At 54.9% G+C, this 16,748-nt stretch overlaps 2 protein-coding genes across 22 annotated transcripts in view; one reads left to right on the forward strand and one right to left on the reverse strand.

The window, feature by feature from the left end:
- The window catches only part of EPHX1 (epoxide hydrolase 1), a 48,592-nt gene extending 43,853 nt beyond the window's left edge, over positions 1-4,739 (forward strand). For all 6 annotated transcript variants that reach the window (XM_033851299.2, XM_033851324.2, XM_033851280.2 and 3 more), the window contains exons 8-9: positions 3,511-3,627; positions 4,239-4,739. In XM_033851299.2, the coding sequence (XP_033707190.1) occupies positions 3,511-3,627; positions 4,239-4,440 (319 nt within the window). In that variant the 3' untranslated portion in view covers positions 4,441-4,739. The remainder of the gene's footprint in view (positions 1-3,510; positions 3,628-4,238) is intronic.
- A 524-nt stretch (positions 4,740-5,263) lies between these two features.
- Positions 5,264-16,748, reverse strand: part of TMEM63A (transmembrane protein 63A) — a 32,918-nt gene continuing 21,433 nt past the window's right edge. For 14 of the 16 annotated variants that reach the window (XM_073800885.1, XM_033851221.2, XM_033851213.2 and 11 more), the window contains 10 exons: positions 15,446-15,599; positions 13,190-13,296; positions 12,961-13,047; positions 12,437-12,499; positions 11,326-11,488; positions 10,285-10,390; positions 8,686-8,853; positions 7,851-7,966; positions 7,438-7,500; positions 5,264-6,201 (listed from right to left, as the gene is read on the reverse strand). In XM_073800885.1, coding sequence (XP_073656986.1) covers positions 6,028-6,201; positions 7,438-7,500; positions 7,851-7,966; positions 8,686-8,853; positions 10,285-10,390; positions 11,326-11,488; positions 12,437-12,499; positions 12,961-13,047; positions 13,190-13,296; positions 15,446-15,599 — 1,201 coding nt within the window. In that variant the 3' untranslated portion in view covers positions 5,264-6,027. Of the gene's footprint in view, positions 6,202-7,437; positions 7,563-7,850; positions 7,967-8,685; positions 9,629-10,284; positions 10,391-11,325; positions 11,489-12,436; positions 12,500-12,960; positions 13,048-13,189; positions 13,297-15,445; positions 15,600-16,748 lie in introns of those variants that run through there. The other 2 variants (XM_033851237.2, XM_073800923.1) reach the window with 2 other exon arrangements.

A 16,748-nucleotide genomic window follows, 5' to 3' on the forward strand; every position in this document is an offset into this window, starting at 1 on the left:
TGACCTAAGCTTCATCAAGGTTGGTCTTGACCCACCTTCTCCAGGGCCCATCCCTTTTGTTATTGCTTCAGAGACACAGAGAGTGCCCGATACAGTGCTAAGATGTGGAAAAGAGTGAATGGATCTGGCCCTGGAAGTAGGGACTTTGTCTAAGCCATGCCCTAGCCCCAGCACCTGGAACAGCACTGGGCATATAGTTGGTGCTCAATAAATACTTGTCTAATGAAATGAGCTCTAAAGATACATGCCAAGAACTGTGGGGCATAGAGAAAGGAGGATTCACTCTGTTTAAGGGAGGGGAAATGACTGGGAGAATCTATTTGATCTGGGCCTTAAAGGATGAGTAGGAGTTTGCCAGTTGGAAAAGGCGAAGAAGGGAATTTAGGCAAAGAGAAGAGCAGAAGCAAAGGTTGGAGTGATTAAAATGCATGGTGTACTTGGAAGGGGTAACTTGTCCAGAGGCTGGAGCAGGTACAGTGGAGCCAGACCACAAACTCATTGCTACAGGCGGGTCCTCCAAGAGCCTCACCCTGGGATCTGTCTCCCCCGCCCCACACTGGGCAGCACCCAAAGGTCAATGGAGTGCCACCGGGAGCACCTTGGCGAGGGGTCCGGCCCTGCTTCTTGCACACAAGTACCTGGAGCCAGATGTGAGGCCGGCCAGATGGCCCGCGGGCTTCCCCCTTCAGCTTCTGCTTGGCTGCATACCAGAGCACCAAAGCTTTGAGCAGGGGACAGACGTGATCAGATCTGTGTTCTATAAGGGACACAGATCTTTTTGCAGGAGGGTGGAAATGGTTGCTGTGGCAGTTTTCAAGCTGTGGTCAGAGCTGTAGGGGTGATGGAAGCACTTGGCCAACTTGCCAAAAGCCAGTTCACCCGTTTATTTATTTTTAAAAATTTATATATTTATTTTTGGCTGTGCTGGGTCTTCGTTGCTGCGTGCGGGCTTTCTCTAGTTGTGGAGAGCGGGGGCTACTCTTCATTGCGGTGCGCAGGCTTCTCATTGCGGTGGCTTCTCTTGTTGTGGAGCATGGGCTCTAGGCACGCAGGCTGCAGTAGTTGTGGCGTACGGGCTCAGTAGTTGTGGCACGCGGGCTCTAGAGCGCAGGCTCAGTAGCTGTGGCGCACGGGCTTAGTTGCTCTGCGGCATGTGGGATCTTCCTGGACCAGGGCTCGAACCCATGTCCCCTGCATTGGCAGGTGGATTCTTAACCACTGCGCCACCAGGGAAGTCCCAGTTCACAAGTTTAAATGCTTCTTTTAACTGTTCAGTTTCCATTGACTGGTTTTCATTTTGTTATCAAAATTGCATTTAAAAAGATGTTCAGGACTTCCCTGGTGGCGCAAAATGTGGTTCTAAGGATAAAAATGTAATCGACCAACTGCATCTAAATAGCTGAAGCAAACAAGTAAATTAAGCAAACTGACCATTTTGGGCCAATTGGCTTCTGATGAATCAACGAAGCTAACTGCATACAGCTGAGGAGTCTGGCAGGCAGAGCAGCAAGTGTTCTTTTTTATTTTATTTTATTTTATTTATTTATTTTGCGGTACACGGGCCTCTCACTGTTGTGGCCTCTCCCATTGCGGAGCACAGGCTCCGGACACGCAGGCTCAGCGACCATGGCTCACGGGCCCAGCCGCTCCGCGGCACGTGGGATCTTCCCGGACCGGGGCACGAACCCGTGTCCCCTGCATCGGCAGGCGGACTCTCAACCACTGCGCCACCAGGGAAGCCCGCAAATGTTCTTTAATCCAGGCAGCAAGGATGGGGTGGGAATGCAGGAGTGAGGGCAGCAGGGCTTGGCGGGGACACAGGCTGAGCTCATTTTCGTCACAGACATGCCGAGTGGGAGATGCTGGCAGGATGCCCGGGCACAGGTGTCCACTTGGTAACTGGGCTCACAGATCTGGAGCTCAGGTGGGGGGTCGAATTGGAAGGAGTTATTTCCACTGTCCTCTTGGTGAGTTAGTAGCTGGAGCCACAGGGTAGATGTCCTCAGACAGAGTGCAGCAGGGCGGCATCCAGGGATGCTGGGAGGAGCCTTATTGGCTGCTGAAGGACCAGAAGTGAGAGAGTCTGGGAGGACAGACCTGGTGAGAGGGCCCTACCTGCGAGGCCTGGGCAGCAGGGACAGTTCCAGTGTGCAGGGTCAGGAGGCATGGGAGAGATGGCAGGGGCGGGAGAGAGGGGCAGGGGTATGGAGCGAGGGGAAGGCCTGAGGGCATCCGGGGTTGGGGGGCGGGTGACTGACGTTTGGGCCTGAAGAGGCAGATGGAGGCATTTAGGGCCCAGGACAAGGGGCGACAGCTCTCCTAAGCCCCAAATCTGGACTCAAGCAGGGAAGGGTATGGGGGGTGGGAGCTGCTGCCCCATGAACTTGGATTTCCTCAAAGAGGCAGGCAGGGCAGGCGGGAGGCTGTGGGTGAGCACACGGCCATCAGGACCTGCTGAGGGGGTGGCAGCTGAGGTTGGAGAGCGTGGCGTCAGTAGTGCTGGAGTCCCCTCACGTCTGTGGACTGTCGGGTGGGCTCAGGGTGGCAGAAGGCCCCCAGGGTGAGGGTACTGAAGGGGTGAGTGATGGCAGGGGAGCGAGAGGGCAGGGGAGGCCATATGGAGGGCTCCGGGGGCTCTGGACGCAGGCCGGGCTGAGGGAGCCCAGCAGCAGGAGAGAGAGAGGGCCTGGTGGGCCCAGGAGGAAGTGGGGCTTCCAGAGTCTACAGGCCACGTGCTCCAACATTAGGTACCAAATGATTATTTCCTTCCAGAGTGTGGGGCTCTGCAGTCTGGGTGGGGTTCACCTGCTCAGCAGTTCCCAGGCTGGAGAAGAAAAGGGGTGTCCCCTGCTGAGTGGGTGTGGCGGGTCTCTGCAGGAGCCCATGGCTCCCTCCTGGGGTGACACAGGTTTGGCAGGAGGCAAGCTGGGGGCTAGTGAATAAAAATGCCCCAGGAGCTGCTGACCCTGCCCTGCTTCTCCTGGTGCCCGGTCAGGGCAGGATCGGGGCTTCTGAAGCCTGCCTGGAGATCAGGTTTGGCTCAGGGCCTGGCAGGGTGGGCCCCCCTGAGGATGGTCTGAAGGTGGCCTGCACTGAGGTCCCAGGAGTGGGCACCACCTCTGAGCAGGGTTTGCAGCATCCTACCCACCGACCTCCTGGCTACCCAGCGGTGACCAGCCAAAGCCTCTGGGTTCAGTTGACCTCACCTGCTTCACCCCTTCTGGCCTGAGCCGTTGTTAGGCAGGTCAGGGAGGGGGCTGGCTGACACCACCCAAGATGACAGCCTGCCTTGTACATGGCCATCACTCTGCATTACCTGTCGTCACGGTTATGGTGACGCTGGGCCAGGCCTGCCTGTGGCACGGGGATAAGATCGCCAAGCTGGCAGTGAGGCCTGAGGAGGGAAGCCAGGAGGGCATAGCGCCTGGCGTACAGCTTGAAAGTGGCGGCCCTTATTTGTCATACAACTGCACCTGGCACTGAGAGGGGCCTTCTGGTCTGCTTTCCCAGGAAGTTCTCCCTGGACGATCTGCTGACGGGCGTGATGCTCTACTGGACGACAGGCACCATCACCTCCTCCCAGCGCTTCTACAAAGAGAACATGAGGCTGGACAGTAGGCACGAGGGGTAAGTCCGGCTGAGCCCGGAGCGGGGCTTCTGAGGAGGGTGCCTCCGAGGCAGGGAGCAGGGGAATGGCCTGGCCTTGGACTCGAGGGAGGACGTTTGATGCGGTAAAGTACAGCCTAGCCTTAGGTGCGCACCGGGAGTGTAAGATGAGAACACAATTGAAAGGCCAGGGGCGTTGGGAGAGATTCCTGTCATTAGAAGTAGCTCATGGAGGGAACACCAGGCCTGGCCCCCAGACATCCCGAGGGGCTCCCGCAGGGCCGGGAGGCTGTCCTAGGGTGGTGGTGATGGCTCTGGGACTTCCCCGGAACCCTTTCCTGATCTCACAGGGAGACTCTCAGGCAGCAGCAGAGGGAAGGGGGGGGACAAAGGTGGGAGTTAGAGGCTGTCCCACCCCACCTCGGTGACGCTGTCCAGCTGGGGCAGCCCTTCCAGAAAAGAGGGCCCCAGAGAGGGCTGGAATTGAGGTGGGCGGTTAAAACCCTGGGTCTGTCCTTCTATGGCTCCACGTGGGCGAGCGAACTGAACCCCCAGCCCCCTGAAGCCCTGCCTTGGGGGAGAGGGGGACCAGGACACAGCTTCCCCCTCAGTGGGATCTCTGTCTCTTCCAGGATAAAGGTCCACGTGCCCATGGGCTTTGCTGCCTTCCCTTGTGAGGTAATACATGTCCCAGAAAAGTGGGTGAAGTCCAAATACCCGAAACTCATCTCTTATTCCTACATGCCCCGTGGGGGCCACTTTGCTGCCTTTGAGGAGCCAGAGCTGCTCGCCCAGGACATCCACAAGTTCGTGGGGCTGCTGGAGCGGCAGTGACCCCGGCGGGGACCGGCTGTCACCTCGCAGGCAGCCCCTGCCCTGGCATGGCAGGCTTCCTCCCGACACCCACTGTTTTCCCCGGAAGCCCCCGGTCTCCCAGCCCAGCTCCCAGTAGAAGTGAGGCTGGCAGGGAGGCCCCCTCCCAGTCCTCTGTTGGCGGAGTTGCCCCTTTCCCCAGGAATGTGCTTGCTTCCATCCCCTGCCCGTGCTGGGACCCCGTGCTCACCCCTCCACACACACTCCCCACACACTTTGTTAAGCAACATGGCTTTGATGATAAATGATTTTCCTTCTAAGAGCGGCTGGAACAAGTGACATGTTGAGCCCCTGCCCCACGTGGGGTGCCCCTTCCAGCAGAGCTGCCAGGTCTGCACTGGGGCCCTTGCTCCAGCCTGGCCAGGAGAGGCAGGATGGGCCACTGGGGCCGGCGGGAGGCCACTCTGTCTTCCCAGGTGCCGCCCGAGGCAGCTCTGAGCAGAGGCAGTGAGGCCGAGTGACTGCCGGGGACCTGCCCACCTCGCCTGGGCGGGGATGGAAGCGGCCTCCCAGCTCTGCCCACCGGCACCCATCACACCAGCTTGTGCCTCTGGCAGTAGGGAGGCAGCTTCTCTGGCAAGTGCCCAAAGGTGCGTCCCAAGCCGCGGGATCCCGTGGGGCGAGAAAAAGCAAGAGGCGGCGCCCCTCCTTCTGTGGCCATAGATCTCCCTTGGCTTCAAGGAGGCCCTGAGCACTGCTCCCTTTGGAGGGAACAGACAGATGGAATCAAGGGCTGGAGGCTGAGCCCCACGCACTGGGCCCCGAAGAGGCGGCATCTCACCAGTCTGGCTGAATGGGCATTTTATTAGTGGTCCTCATTGTCTCTGCCAGCTGCAGGGGACCCTAACCCAGCCACAGTGTCACTGGCAACGTGACAGAAAAACACAGAACCATGGCAGGGACGTAGAGGAGACTGGGGCAGCCCAGCACCGGCCCGCTCCCGTCCTGCGCCCTGCGGCTCGCTCCGGGGGGCCGGGGGGCAGGGGTGTGAAGGGCCTGATAGCCAGAAGGGGAAGCTGGGATGGACCTGGACCATCATCTGGCACCCATCTCAGGCCTGTGGTTGCTGCAGACTCTTTGGTTATCAGTTGCATGTGTGCCCGGAGGAGGGGGGCAGTGTCTGAATGCTCAGAGGGAGAAGGTCTTCCACATGGTACCTCCCCCTCTTGCTTGATACAGTCACCACACTAATGGGTTGGAGGAACACAGTGCCAACACACGATCCTGCTGAAAACCGTCAGGGGCACCATCCCGGCCACAGAGCTGAGCACTTACGCAGAAGGGGGACTTGGAAATAAACAGAGCCTCGGGCAAGCAAGGGAGAGGCCAGAGCTGCACATCCTGCCCTTACCACTGCTAGGACTAGAAAAGACCACCACCTGATGGCAGTCCCGCACTTCCGCCTCAGCCAGGGGCCAGAGCCCCTTTCTGCTCCCATCTTGTTAGAGCTGTTGTGCTTAAACAGGTGGAAAGAAGTCCTGACTTGGTTGAGGTTGGAGTCGAGCCACTTCTCCACCTGTGTCTCTTCCCCTCCCCACTCCCCGGCCCTCAGGCCTCCTGGCGGGCGGCCGCCATGCCGTCCGCAGGGCTCTGATCCAGGCACTGCCGTGGGACGGTCCCACTGATGTTGTGGATGGCGATGGCACCGTAGGTCTGCTGCTGCTGCGGGGACAGGGCTGTTTTCTCCGAGGACAAGCTGTTCAGAATCCGGGGCACATAGGACTGCCAACAAATGGGGGTGTTAGTGCTTGGGTGGGGTGGGCACGAGAGTCCCTATCCCGTTCCTCCCCTACCGCCCCGCCTCCCTCCAGCCGGAAGACACACAGAATGCTCGTGAAGGACACAAAGAAATAACATCAACCTAGGACATCAGGACCTAAACTATGCCAACTGCAGATTTTCCTAACAGCCAGAGCAAATCAGAACACACAGTCACAGTTCTCCTGGTCAGGCAGAAGAAAGCGCACACATCAATTTCTCAGAGGAAACAAAACTCTTCCTGGCACTGGATTCTAGAAGAACTTCTCACTCTATGTAGGAAACAGCTCTATCGACACAGGGCAGGCTTAGGATGCTGTCAGTGGGACTTCTGAGCAGCTGACCGACTCTGCAGGTTCTGTTTCCTCTCAATCCCAGACTCCAGCTGCCGACCTGAACCAGGCTGGGAACGAGGGATCTGCATCATCCCCCTGCCCTGTCTGGCAGGCACAGTCACAGGTGTGCCTCTGGGTAATGAATCTTCCTGAAACCTCCTCTGGGGCTGGTCCAGAGACAGACACTGACACCCGAGAGGGAGCCACTGGAAAGAATGCTGCTGCTGATCTAGATCGGCGCTGTCCCAGCCCTGTCTGTCAGGCCGGGCGGTCACAGCTCCGGGAGCCTGTGGCTCCACCCTCCTTTCCCAACCCCACCCTAGGAGCAGGACCCTGGAGGCCGGAAGCAGGAAGAACCAGGAAGGAAAGGAGTCCTGGTGTCTTTCTAACACTGTGCCCCCCCTCCATAGCAGGTAAAATGTTCATTTGTTGAATTCAGAGGGGAGTTAGTGTGACACCCTCTAGGTGCCTAGCAAAGGACCTCACACAGGCAGGTGCTGGCGAAATGCTCTGATAAAGCTTCATCAAACCGCAGGGCCTTGCCATATGGCTTCCCTAAAGGCCCAAGCTCACCAAGCATTAAATATGCAGAGAAGGAAAGTGAGCAGGCAACTGAAACCGAGGGAGATGGGTATACATCAAGGCAAAACTAATTATCTTCTGGTGATGGGTGTGGCTTCACACATGCAAGAGAAAACATCCAGAGGGACCAGGGATTCCTTCTCAAATGACGTTAATTCAGAAACCCGCCTGGCACGTGATCAAGGGACTTCTGTCTTAACAGGAGAGGATCAGAGCAGGTTTGCAGGGCCCATCTGGTCGGGGCCGGTGCAGATGCTCACGCTTGGCTAAGAACCGCACTTACTGTGAACGGTGATGGCACGTGGGCCCCTGCCTCACTTCCTTTGTCACTTGCCGATTCTTCCGTCTGCAGACAACAGCAAAAACTTGCGATGATAAACAAAACCGATCTTCCTGAACTAACACCCTCTAAACAAACAGACTATTAACACCCAGAATAATAGTACCAGCTGGCACAAAGCTCCCCGCGGCAGCCCAAGAGAGGATGGTGTGGGCAGTGCAGGGAGCAGGGAAGGGGGCAGGGAGGGAAGCTACACATCACACCCAGCTACCCACGCCTTGCCCGTGGATAAATAAAATCTGGAGAGGGCCGTTGATCTGTTGATCTGGGAAGAGGTGGAGACGGGATGGAGGATGAAGCCACCATCTTCTCCTCCCAGACCCTGGCTGGGCAGCAGCGGGGGAGGGGCCCTTTACCTTGTAGTTCAGAGGGCTGAGGTGCTTGAAGCATCCAAAGCAGGTGTAGGCCAGGCAGACCAGGATGGTAAGCAGAAGCACCAGGAAGGTGAACACGGTGAGGGGAGCCTTCAGACCTGCGGACAGAGAGATGCCAGCCTTGGCGGGGGGGAGGTCACACCTGGTGCAGGAACCGTGTGTGGCTTCTCCCTCAGGCCGAAGACGAAGAGAAGGCATCAGCCACCCCCTTCCCACCATCTCCAGCAGCTGGGATGGCATCTTCACAGGCAGGGGCACAAAGAGTGACCCACTGAACAGCTGGCGTTATCCCTGGTCGGATTTCAGGTACTGGGGCACCAGGTCAAAGGCAAGTTGCCAGCTTCCTTGCCGGGTCAGTTCCCTCCAGTCTCCAGTGCCCTCGGCAGAGTCACACATCTCTTCTGCCTCTTCCTTTTTCTCAAGAGTGGCAGTTCTCCCTCCTGCGTGTCCCCACTGCCTCCACACCGTGAAGTGTGAGGACCTGGGCCCATCCACACCCGCAAAGAGCATCGCGGACGAGCTTCCCCCTCTCTGGTTCAGCCCCTTCATAGCTGGTAAAGGGACCATCTTCTCTGTCAGGCTGTCTGGGGCAATCGCCCTGGCCTTCACCAGGTTACACCTGACCTCAGGATAGCTTGGAACTGGGCTGTCGGCGCTGTACCCAACCAGCCCTCACCCTTGGGGTACCACCTTCTGATTGGACACCGAGTTGATGCTCTTAAAACAGGAAGGGATTTGAGTGGCTGGTATGGATGCGGGAATAGGAGGCTGGGTGTTGCCTCCTGCCCTCCACCCCCGCCCTAGTCAGGCCACTCACCCAGGCGCAGGAAGGAAAAGAAGTAGAGCCAGAAGAGGCACAGGATGGGAGCGGCCAAGGCCTGGTTCACAGCTGCGAAGTGGATTCTCTTCTCCAGCTTTGCCGGGAGGTAGGCAAAGTAGAGGTTGTGCCGGTCGACCATGTGCTTGAGCAGGATGTAGATGAGGCCTGCAGGGCCAGGGCTGTGAGCTGGACGGTGGCTGGGCCGCAGGGGCCACTCGACGCCCTTCCTCCTGGAGGTGGCTACTTGTGCCGGGAGCTGGGCTGGGGCTGCGGCTGGGCTACGTGCACACGTGCACGTCCTGGCTCCTACTGCTTTTTCTCCTTCTCTTTCTCTCCCCGCCCCGCCCCGCCCTGTCCACCTCTCCCCCTCTCTCCTTTCCCCACCTCCCCTCCCTCCCTCCCAGCCTCTTTCTGACCCAGGGAGTAGAGGTGTCTATGCTGCTGTCCCCACGGAACATTGAAATTCTAGGACCATTTTGGGGAAAGAAGCGATTTTACACCCAGAGGCCTGGCCTCAACTTCCTCCCACGCTGAGCCCCCCTCCTCTTATCCCTCAGTGCTCCCATGCTCCTTTCCTTCTCCCACCCAAGCTGACCCCCTGTACCGTCACTGCCAACAGATGCCCAAGCGTCTAAACCCAGGGATGGCACAGGAGGTGGGTGGGTGCTGCCTTTTCTATCATGTCAGGTTCTTTAAAAACATTTTTTGTTGTTGTTTTGAAGGAGTAATACTATCGTAGATCTTTAAAAATAGTACGAGGGCTTCCCTGGTGGCGCAGTGGTTGAGAGTCCGCCTGCCGATGGCAGGGGACGCGGGTTCGTGCCCCGGTCCGGGAGGATCCCACATGCTGCGGAGCGGCTGGGCCCGTGAGCCATGGCCGCTGAGCCTGCGCGTCCGGAGCCTGTGCTCCGCAACAGGAGAGGCCACAGCAGTGAGAGGCCTGCGTACCGCAAAAAAAAAAAAAAAGTACAAGAGTATACAGGGAAAACTAAAACTTCCTCCTTTCCCTAAACCACAGCTATCACTGCCAACAGTCTCCAGGGTGTTCTGTTTCCCTCCAGACGCTTCCATTTGTCTGCCAGCTCCTGATGGTGTATTTTAATTGCAAGACCTTGACCTTGTAAGTCAAACAGTCCTAAGTTCATATCTGGGCTCTACTCCTCACTAACAAAGCGTTAAGTGCTTCATCTGTGAAAAGGGGACAGAAACAAGACCTGCCTTGAAGGATCGTGAGAGAATTAAGTGTGACAGTCCACGTGGAGAGTGACAGTGGCTGCTAGAGCCAGGACACAAACACGAGAGCCTCCACCAGTGCTGCTGGCACTGTGCTAGCCGCTGCCGGAGGGTCAGCCAGGAATGAAGTGGTCAGCCGGCAGAGGCCCTCAGACCAGGACGGGTACTAAGAGAGCTCGCAGTTTGGAAGGCCCGCGGAAGGAATCCACGGGAAGTGAAATTAAATGTGGCGTCCCCTGTGGCTCCCTGGCAGCTTCTGGTTCCTGTGGCCACAAGAGGCCCTCTGTTTGTGGGGCTCCAGGACGCCCTGCTGATGGCTGTCAGCCATCCGCCTACCCGGGGACCGGCCCCAGGGCCACTCACCGAACGGCACGATGATGGGGCAGGTGATGCTGTAGGCCATGATGACGGTGAAGACGCAGAGCATCCACGCGTACATGGCTCCAAACTCATACTCGAAGGCCTGGTTCTGGGAGGGGGAGGTGGTGAGGGGCTTAGGGGTTTGGTCCACACCAACCCGCCTCTGTGCACTCCAAGTGGTCGGGGAGAGCACAGTGCGCGAGGACTTTGGAAGTGGGAGGCTCACCACGCCCCTCACCTCTCAAGGCCCCTTCTGTCCCTCCACAAGCCTCCTCCAGCTTCACCTGGCTCACACCCAGACCTCGAAAGGCACAATGACTCGTGTTTTCGTAGTGTTTCTCTTGTTCTAATCCTGTCTACACAACAGGCCTGTGAGCCCCCAAAGGGCAGAGGGGCTACATCTGACTGTAGAATGATACTCCACAGACTCTGTCAGACCCAACATCACTCCGCCCCTTCTAGCCCTGTGTCCCGGGCCAAGCACTTGACCTCCAGGTGGCTTAGTCTGTGCGTCTGCAAAGCAAACTCCAGTAGCGCCCATCTCACGGCGGGCTCTGAGGATTAAATGACAGGATGCAGGGCTTCTCCTCTTATGGTTCCCACAGTGGCAAAGGAGAATAAAAGAGAACCCCACACACCCAATTTAGAGAGTCCTGGAACAAATGCCACCAGCCCAAAATGCCTTGACCTCTGTAGTAATCTAAGAATTTATGCAAATGAAGGTCCATGGGAAAGAAGTGTGTGTGTGTGTGTGTGTGTGTGTGCGTGCGTGCGTGCGTGCGTGCGTGCGTGTGTGTGTGTGTGTGTGTGTGAGATCAGCCCGGTTAAAATGCAAAAATCCCCACTCTCTCCTCCAGCCCGAGTCAGTGTGGAGGATGACCTAGCCAGGCCCTCACCCAGGCTCCTTACACCTCCTCCCCCCACAGCCCTGGGCCCAGTTGAGAGGCCCTGAGCAGAGTGCCCGGCACTTAGCAGGCGGCTGGGTGAACGCGGGCGGCGGGGAGGCTCTGGGACGAAGGCGGCGCCCACCCCCAGGCTCTGTACCTGCTTGATGTTTCTGCGGTCGGCTGCAGTCTTGGCCATGACCATGCGGAAGGTGTAGAGGATGAGGCCGGGCAGCCGCAGCAGCTCCATGCCGTTGCCAATGAAGGCCGAGGCGATGACATAGTTCACAAAGAAGGCGCCCTGGTCGGGCAGGAAGACGCACCTGGGGAACCACCGGGTGTGCGAGCTGAGCGCCCCGAGAGGGAGAGGGGCCCGTGACTGAGCAGAGACGGGACTCAGAACTGACCACGGATTTGGCCATCTGGAAGTCACTGTCAACCTAGACCCGAGCTGGTGGGGTATGGGTGTGTCTGTCTGTGGCTGCCAGCTCCCAAGTCCTCAGTTTACCCAGCGAGAACCCATTTAAGAAAATTCACTCTATCCTTTCAGATAGGCACGGCCAGGCTTCCCTGTGAGCAGTCCTTTGGAGAAGTCTATCTTGGACATTCGGGCCTACATTAGGACTTAAAGTATAGTACAGTAGGGGCTGGGAATGAATCCCAGCTCTGTCTCTTAACTAGCTGGGTAGCCTTTTTTTCTTCAGCGTGTCTGGGCCTCAGTCTCATCTGTAAAATGGAAATAGTCAAATTTCTGACTCATAGCTTGTTTAAAGATTAAATGAAGAAAAGAATCAAGCATTTAGCATAGCATCTTCTTAAATAACAGCTATTACTATTAAGTGGGTTCGGTACAAGTTGAAAATACTAACGAGGGCACACATTAGAAATAAGTTCAACTCCTCTCTCCTAGCAAAAATAATCCTGGACCAGACAGTCATTCTGGTTGCAGTGTTAATTATTATTCTCCTTCCCCCTTCCCTGGCACCACTGAGACCCAGCAGTTCCTTCTCCCCAGGCGGTTCTGTTCTCAGTAAGTAAGTTTCAAAGAATGAATGAGAACGCCACTAATTGAGTTTCAACCTAAAAGATTAACCACATTTCTGCACTTGTAGCACAAAGTGGGTCAGTTCCCCCGGTGCAGCCCCGCCAGGAACCTGTAGTGGTGCGGGGAGTCCACAGGCCCTGAAGGACAGACAACCCTCCCCCCACTGCAGCCCCAGCCCCAGCCCCTGGGGGACGTGGCTCCAAAACTCAGCGTGGCCGATACTTACTCCAACCTGACAGAGGCCTCCGAGGAAGTTTTATCAAAGAGCCACCGGAAGAAAAAATCCAAACTGAAAGAAAAATGAATCCCGTAAGAACTTATTTCCAACAGTCCATGTGATCACTGCATATGTTTTCATTTTCTTCTGCTTTTTTTTTTTTTAAAAAAAAGGCCAAATCTCAAGATCTACCCTGGTTCTCTCAGATGCTACTTATTATACCATAACTCATCAGGGCCTGCTTTAACAGAAACTTCCTTCCTCAAAATAACCAAAGCCATGATGAGACCCTCTCCCTAAGTGGAAGGTCCATGGTAAGTTTCATTTTCAAGCTTTTTTTTTTTTTTAAGGCAGAAAGATCATATCTCTGGAAGAATCAGTGGGCCGGCACAATTGCATGCCAAGTGAGTGTGACAGGTTCAAATGTCGTCAGGAATTTGCAACCACTCCCAAAGCATCTGCATTTTCTTGAGGACAGTGTTCTCTGTTGTGACCCTGGTTCTGAATTTAGAGCAGGAGGTGGTAATATGTACCTGGTGAGGCCCAGGGAGGGCAGAATCAGCACCATGAAGATCAAGAATATGTAGACCTTGGTCATCATGATTCGGTTTTCCCCTGACCTGCAGGAAGTCAGAGGTGAGCCGTCACAGTCCCTCAGGTGCACCGGGCGTCCGCAGTAAGGCCCCGGCTGTATGCCCATCGCGCTGGCGGGGAGGGGGCATCAGAGACACCCACCTCAGGGGCGAGCCCCAGGGAACTCACTTGGTCCAGTGAGACTCCAGCACCGTAGAGTAGTAAACGACGGTGGGCAGCAGGGCTGAGAAGGACCACAGGAGGAGGGTTGGGAAGAACTGGCTGATGATGGGGTCCTAGAAAACAGTCCACAGCAGAGAGAGCTGTGAGCCCTGGGGGCTTTGGGCCATGACCTGTTGGCATGGTGACTCAGTGACCTCTGGGATTTTGGTCACTTTTGTCCCCCAGAAGCAACACTGTACCTGGTACAGGGTAGATAATGTCGGCTGAACAGACAATAACAGCACCTGACATTTGTACAGTGCTTTCTTTTTCTTTTTCTTTTTTTTTTTTTTTTTTTTGCGGTACACGGGCCTCTCACTGCTGTGGCCTCTCCCGTTGCGGAGCACAGGCTCCGGACACGCAGGCCCAGCGGCCATGGCTCACGGGCCCAGCCGCTCCGCGGCATGTGGGATCTTCCCGGACCGGGGCACGAACCCGCGTCCCCTGCATCGGCAGGCGGACTCTCAACCACTGCGCCACCAGGGAAGCCCCAGTGCTTTATTTTTCTTATTTTTATTTAAAGAAGATTTTTGGCCACGCTATGTGACATTTGGGATTTTAGTTCCCCCACCAGGGATCGAACCTGTACCCCCTGCAGTGGAAGCATAGAGTCTTAACCACTGAACCTCCAGGGAAGTCCCTTTATAGCTCTTTAGAGTGAAGAATGCAACTTCACATACAACTGAACTCCACTTGTCTTACTGAACAGAGAGATAACCTCCTCCATTCCCTATAGAAAGCCAATGACAGACGCCAAAGGAAGACAGAGCACTGACGGCCAGGGCCCTTCCCCAGCCACCTGGCCCAGTCGTAGCTTCCCAGAACTGCTTCGTGATTGTTCCCAATCTCATCTATGCCTGTTGTACTTGTTATTGCAATTACATGGTTCGATTAACTTATTATCTTCTCTGATAAAATGAGCATAGCAATAGAGAGATTTCTTTGAAAACTAAGTTGGGTACATTGGAAAGACTTGATAAAGGCCAATTTCTCAAAAACGCTGCTGAATTAGATGAGAGTGAATTAACTGTAAAAGACCAAGGGAAATGAAATCTAGGAGGGTTCTATACTTTGAACGGCTTTGCAAGTATCTTTAAGTTCTTGCTTGACTGTGAGAAAGCAAAACTAGAATCACAAACAATGAAATAAGCGTGTGTTTTATATAAAATACACAAAGGGGAAATCCAGTCAGCAGATCCTTCCTCAAAAGAACAGGCCTTGACCATACATCAAAAGACTGGCAAAGGAATAAACATGTAGATGCTTTAAATCTAAACAAAACTTACATATTTTTTATTATCTATTGAGTCATTTGGTCATCACAACGGCCCCATGGGTATAACATAGCGGAGTGTTATAGAGGACAAAGCCAGTTTTTAGAGGAAAAACCAAGGCTCAGAATTCCTCAGCTAGGGAATGGCAGAGCGAGGACCAGGCCCTCAGGCCCCCCAGCCCACCGTGCTCTCCCAGAGTGTGATTAACCAAATGCCAAGTGGAACTGAAGAAAAAAGAAAGGATATGGAGTGATATTTCAGCAAAGCCAATTGTGGGAAACCAAGGATATGCCATTTTAGGGAGTGTTCAGCTGTTATCAATTCATCTAACATCCTTAAAAATCATCCATTACCTATCTAGAATAAGGACCTTTACAACAGGATTATCAGAAACTGAAATATAAAAAGAAAACTTGATTCATGACCCTGCCACCCCAACCAGAGAAGCGCTTTGCATCCTTCGCTACCCACTCCCCGTAGCAGCCATCCTGCACACACATGACTGGCACACCGCTATAACCACTGCTGAGAGAGAATTTCATGTTCTGCTTTTATCGTAAAACCCCACGTCTGCCACAAAGTCTATACAGTTTTTTAATGGATGCTTAACAGTCTGTCAGACTGAATATACCTCGTTCAACTCCTAATTCTACCCCTACTGGTGAACATTTAGGTTGATTCCACTGTATCTATGTCTCTATAGTTAACACATATACACACACGTATACATACACTTACATGTATACGTAAAGTATATACACACATGGATATCTACATAACGTTACTATAAAGACATTGTAGTAAATGTGGCCATGCCTGCTCAGGGGCTTCAAAGCACGTGAGCCGAGTGACACGGCCTCTGGCTTCAGTGGCCCCCACGGCTCTTGGTCTCATTCCTCCCGCACCCGCCATGCCCTCTTGGCAGAGGCCCTGCAGAGTGGTCACTCACATTTAGCGCATGGATGGGTTTGGTGACGTTGAACTTGTCCATGGTGGACAGGATGATGGAGGGTGTGGTCAGGAAAAACAGCCCCAAGAAGAGAGTGAAGTTGATGCCCAGCCATTGGAACCACCAGCGGAGGCCCTGGATAGAGAGGTTCTTCCTGCAGAGGGGAGGACACAGGCCTTGGAGGTTTATCTCTCAGGCTCTGGCCACCTATGACACCTACAGTGCCCACGGCTTGGGTGAGTCGGAAGGTCAAATTTAGGCAAGGCAAGAGACTAGACTGAGGGCTCTGGCTGAGGGCCCATCTTGACCTTGGGAGCACAGGCAAGTGTCCTGCACTGACCTTCAGCTACAGGAAGGTCGAATTTGGGGTCCCTATGAGCTCAGAGGGAAAACAGGTTATCTGCAGCTAGAGCCTGGGAGCCAGAACCTACTCGAAGAGATGCCATGAGCCCCCCAGCAGACCAAACAAGGCTGCAACATGGCACTTCTCAGACACACTAAAGACACGTGACTCCCCACAGGGCCGTGAGCTGTGGTGTGAGCTGGAGGGAGGCGGGGGACAAAAGCAAAAGGCGCAGCTGGAACCCGCCTGGCTTCTCACCCCACCAGGAGCAGACCGACAAACCAGTCCCAAGTTTAGAAAGCTCAGTGACCCAAAGAGCAGAACTGCCAGGGGCTGAAATACAGCCCGGTGGAGATGGGCGCCCAAACCCTGCTCTGGACCAGGAACTGAGGCCAGGCCGGATGACGAGCCATGCTGGGGCCTCTGCGGGGCTGTCCTCACCCTCGGCATGGTGCTTAAGGCTCCTGTGGACACAGCTCGGCTCACCAGCTTGTGGCCCAGGCTAGAGAGGCGGCTGGCACCTAACCCAGGGCTGCACCGTCTGTTACAGCAGCCTCGAGCCACAGCAGGCTACTGCGTGTTGAAATGTGGCTGGTCCAAACAGAGATGGGCCAGAAGTGGCACATACACGCTGGATCTCAAAGACACTACGTATGAAAAGGAGACTAAAACATCTCAATTAAAAAAAACTGATTACATATTAAAATGATAATATTTTAGATACAGAGGGAGAACTCTTATTAAAGTTAATTTTAACAGTTTCTTTTTTTTTAAGACCTGTTTTTTTGTTGTGTTTTTTTGTGTGTTTTTTGGCCTCACCGTGCACCTTGCAGGATCTCAGTTCCCTGACCGGGGACTGAACCTGGGCCATGGCCGTGAAACCTGAAATCCTAACCACTAGGCAACCAGGGAACTCCCCAGTTTCTTTTACTTTTTTTAATGTGGCTAAAAGGAAACTTA

The sequence above is a fragment of the Tursiops truncatus genome, chromosome 1 (genome assembly GCF_011762595.2).
Source record: "Tursiops truncatus isolate mTurTru1 chromosome 1, mTurTru1.mat.Y, whole genome shotgun sequence".
Classification (NCBI taxonomy): domain Eukaryota; kingdom Metazoa; phylum Chordata; class Mammalia; order Artiodactyla; family Delphinidae; genus Tursiops; species Tursiops truncatus.